The sequence below is a fragment of the Austrofundulus limnaeus genome, unplaced genomic scaffold, assembly GCF_001266775.1.
Source record: "Austrofundulus limnaeus strain Quisiro unplaced genomic scaffold, Austrofundulus_limnaeus-1.0 Scaffold77, whole genome shotgun sequence".
Classification (NCBI taxonomy): domain Eukaryota; kingdom Metazoa; phylum Chordata; class Actinopteri; order Cyprinodontiformes; family Rivulidae; genus Austrofundulus; species Austrofundulus limnaeus.
Genome location: NW_013952479.1, coordinates 506,848 through 511,272, shown reverse-complemented (window position 1 = coordinate 511,272; position 4,425 = coordinate 506,848). Strand labels below are relative to the sequence as shown.

The window sequence follows — 4,425 nt, the reverse complement described above, 5'->3', positions numbered from 1 at the left end:
CACAGAGAGTTCCATAATTGGCACCTTGGAAGATCTGAAAATATAAATTAATACCACTATACAAAACATAATTCTGAAAAGTCAAGGCATCGGACAATAAATGTTAGGAGTAATATTTTAAATTCTATTCTGAATATGACAGGGAGCCAGTGGAGAGAAGCTAAAACTGGAGAAATATGATCTCTCCTTCCAACTCTCATTAAAAAAAGTACAGTTTTTAAATGAAATGTTGCTGAAACGGCAAGTTTCTCAGTGGATCTGTGCTCCACAATGCAGCCTAGGTGGAGTAGTCAAACACAGATCCACTGATCCTTTAACACAGAGCATTTTCAGACGACAAGCTGATACAATAAATTTAAAAAATCTCTATTGTTTGATACATAGTGTGTATTGAATGGTTCGATACTGATACATGTATTGTTGCACCCCTAGTATTTATGTGGATTGCTGGATTTTCAAGTGTTTTATCTGTTTATTAGTTATTTAGGCATAAACATATCATACAAATACAATAATTAGGAAATAATAGAACTAATTATTAATAATTAAAAACATATTTTTACTAAAACAGTAAAGTACTGAGTAAGAAACTTGATGAAATCTGTTTTAAATCTCACCATGCATGTCACCTCCAATTTTTGCTAAAGTGTTTGTCAAAAACCAGCGGGGCTGAGAAGCAGATATTTTTCATCACTTCTACTGCATTTTGGCTGCTTACTGTTTAGTCAGCTTTTTGTTTACATGAACTCCCTGGTTGCTAATGATGAGGGGGGGAACAGGTCAAGTGTGGAGTGATGCTTCAAGTCTCTCTGGAGGGTCAGCGGCAGACAGAGAGGCAGTTCAGCATACAGTATTTAGGATCGAAACACAATCAGTCTGTGGCCTGTCGCTGCCACGAGGACTGAAAGTGCATGCAAGAAATGCTAATTACTCAATTTTGATGCAACCTGCTTTCTTAGTGTTGCCCCAGTACTGAGCAAATTAACTGTATCCCCTCATACTCCTCCTATTTTAGCTCTTGCTCATCTGCTGCAGGGAAAGAAAGCATAGGTAAGCTGTCTTGTTTTGTTCTCATTTGTGTACACAGCTCATGACGCAATTAGAAGAAATAGCCATGCAAATTTGTTTTCCTCCCCAGGCGAGCACTACAAACGGAAAAATATTGAAGCACACAAACAGTTCGGTGACAGTCAGGGGGAGCTGAACAAAGACTGCACGTATCTCCACGCTGATGAGGCCAAATGTGACCAGCATATGGAAACATTTATAAAATGCATCAAAGCATCCGGTCAGTAAACTGAACCTGAAGTCAGTAACACATCTTGACATTGTATTTGTGTTTTTTTTTATTGAAGTCATGTCTGTGTTTGATCATATGGTGATAAAGGTTTTTTCTTTTCATTATATGCTAATAGTTTAGATGTTTACTTACTACGTTATTATTCTGCTAATCACTGTACATCATGATCATATAATGTCCCATTCGCAGGTGGGAGTTCAATAGATGGTTTTTCTGCCATCAAAGTGTCTGCACTAGGACGACCTCAATTTCTGGTAGGTTCTAAATGGTGATTAAAAGCTCAGTGTGACAATCTAGCTCAAAGTATAGCAGCAGGAGTGGGTGAAGCCGAGATCCTATTTTTCCCCATTTTTTTAGCTTCGGTTCTCAGAGGTCCTTGTGAAATGGCAGCGATTTTTCAAATTCCTGGCATCGCAGCAGGGAAAAAATGGCATGGAAGCCTTGGAGCAGAGACTGGAGCTGTCACAGCTGCAGGTAGTGTTTTTCTCCACTTCCACTTTTGTGCCTGTGCTGTTTAATTATATTACATATGCTCCCTAATCACAACCAAACAGCATGAGGAGAGCGCTGCATATGTTGCTGCAGTATGAGATGTTCAGTGGCCTCATTTATAACTCAGGTTTAAAGGGAAAATGTCTGCACCTGCACACAGACTCTCACCTGCGTATGAACATTGTAGAAACCAGGCAAACTGGTAACATAAATAACAAGGTGGTTAATATGTATATGTTGGAGCTTTAAAATTCTTCTACTTGGTGTCTTCTCAAATATTACAGATGCAGTTAATAAAAAATATGGTCAGTGGCAGTGTTTTAGTCAAGACCAACTAAAGGCTGAGTCACACTACAAGATTTTAAAACAGTCGGCCGATTTTCAAAGACTGATGGAGCCCACACATGAGGGCAAAAAAATCACGTATTTACCAGGTTTGGTCCTACAGTGTGTGGTGTACAGCCACATGGCAAGAGACAACACACCAACAGATATTTCCTTCATGAACTGTCAGATATTAAATCACGCGAGACTTCCTGAAATCTCGCGAGAATTCAGATGTCCGAGGAATATATCTCACGTGACCTCCAGAGAGACGTGAGTTCAGAGTAAATAAACATTTGCAACAAGAAAGAAACAATGTGGATCGTTTGTGGACTATTTTTACCAGAGGAAAAACAATTTCATAGGACTTTTAACATCCAGCAGACTGTCTGGTGAGACATGACTGTTTTTGTTGACGTCACCTCGCTTTCTGATTGGCTACATGTCTCATTCAACAGGCTGCGAGCTCGGGGTGAACACCACACACACTGTGATATTGGGCCAAAAAATCTAACATGTTGAATATCCCCGATTTGAGGTCGGAGCGGTCCTGACATCCTTCTGAGCCGACTAGATCACTCTTAACTCACCACCCATGGCAGGAATATCTGCTATGATTATCTTTAGAGCCATCATTATAATCTGGACTTTCTTAAGATTGTCGGAAGGGCCAAAATCAGCATGATTTTCTTGTAGTGTGATGCCGGCTTAATCTGAGACCAAGTCAAGAACAAGACCACAGTGTAATGAGACCAAGACTTTTTGGGGTAGACCAAGTGTAGACCAAGACTGAGGGAGGGCGAGACTGAGTCAAGACCAAGACTGGAAAATAAATAAAAAACCAGTGCTAACTTTGCTAACATTTACTGAATCTCTTTGTAGGAGGGTCGGGTAAAGAATTTTGGTACAGAACCAGATTGCTAACATTAGCTAGCTAGCTTTGCTGACATCACTGACGCATAGCTTTCTTGTGCTTCCTTTCTAAGTGACGATAAAAGTTTGACGTAGTCCCCACCATCTCTAAAGGTAAAGCACTGCAGAATTTACAAGTCACTGTAGGCTATCTCCTGGGAGTTGTTTTACAAATATATGCTTTATGATTTATGTAGCAGAATTGTATTACTGCAGATTTTGCAGACACCTTCTCCTGCTCCCAGACAAACACTGCTCACGAGGGTGGTGTTCAACGGTAACAAAAATACGTAATTAGCAATGAGTCCTGCTTGGCTTTGAATCAACAAACCTTACAGCCAATGAAAGCAAAGATGTTAACAATTAAATTGGACAGTATTCTGGCAGTTTAGTGATATGTTCACAGTTGTGGTCTTGACTGGTCTTGAAATAAAATCCGGAGTCCTCGATGTCCAAGACAGAGACAAGACCGAGTACAAATACGGTCACATTTGATATGAGACCAAGGACCATCAAAAAGTGGTCTTAAGACTGGTCTCAAGTACTACAACACTAATCAGTGGTGTTGTTTGGGCTTGCACTAGTGAGCCATAATTATTTTTATTAAAAAGTTTCAGTTGGGGGAAAGAAAAATCATTAACACAGGTTCTATATAAATCCAAAATGTTTTTATAATTTATGGATTTGTCGTCAGATCACCAATCCTACTTGTAGTGAATTCAGCTAAGCTTAAGTAGCCTGGAATGTAAATAACTTGTGATTTCTTGCAAAACACCCTTTTCAATTGATATCCCAGCTCCATGGACACTTATTGTTGCGATCATGTTGGTGAGTGGCTGAGCAATCAGTGTGGTTTTTGTAAGTACTGCATTGAGAGTTGTGTGCAATGCTGCATGATGGAGGAAATGACGCTGCTAGAAGACAGTGAGAGTGGAAGGAGGAGTAGGGAATAAGTGTTTCATAATGTCAAATACTTACTGGCTTGTATCAAGTGAGTACATTTTTTGTTGTTTCTTTGTTTTTGCTGTGATTCCCTGTTAGAATCCACAAAAAAAGTGGCACATTTGTGTGCTTGAACATGAGGTGCTTTTCATTAATCAGTATTTGGATAAAGGTCTTATCCAAGTGTGCATATTTTCAAGTAAAAGATCTTTCAGACCTTCGGTCCAAAAAGAGCGGAAAATAATTTATTAGACTTTTGGTGCTCAGAGTATTTTGCCCTTTTTGGGCTCACACAGTTTAAATAGGGATTTTACACATTCGTTTATGAATAAGGCCCAGGATATTAAAAAGTTTGTATTCATAACAGGAATTCTTAACCAAAGTTGGAGCAAAAGGTGACTTCTATGGCTGGTTTACCGGAAATAAAGACGACACTAAAGGGTAAGTGAAAACAC

The 4,425-nt window shown here is 39.3% G+C and overlaps 1 protein-coding gene across 1 annotated transcript in view; it reads left to right on the top strand.

Moving 5' to 3' along the window:
• prodhb (proline dehydrogenase (oxidase) 1b) overlaps nt 1-4,425 on the top strand; it is an 18,271-nt gene that overhangs the window by 5,594 nt on the left and 8,252 nt on the right. The window contains exons 3-7 of the mRNA XM_014011126.1: nt 1,016-1,050; nt 1,139-1,288; nt 1,490-1,554; nt 1,658-1,774; nt 4,338-4,411. Coding sequence (XP_013866580.1) covers nt 1,016-1,050; nt 1,139-1,288; nt 1,490-1,554; nt 1,658-1,774; nt 4,338-4,411 — 441 coding nt within the window. The remainder of the gene's footprint in view (nt 1-1,015; nt 1,051-1,138; nt 1,289-1,489; nt 1,555-1,657; nt 1,775-4,337; nt 4,412-4,425) is intronic.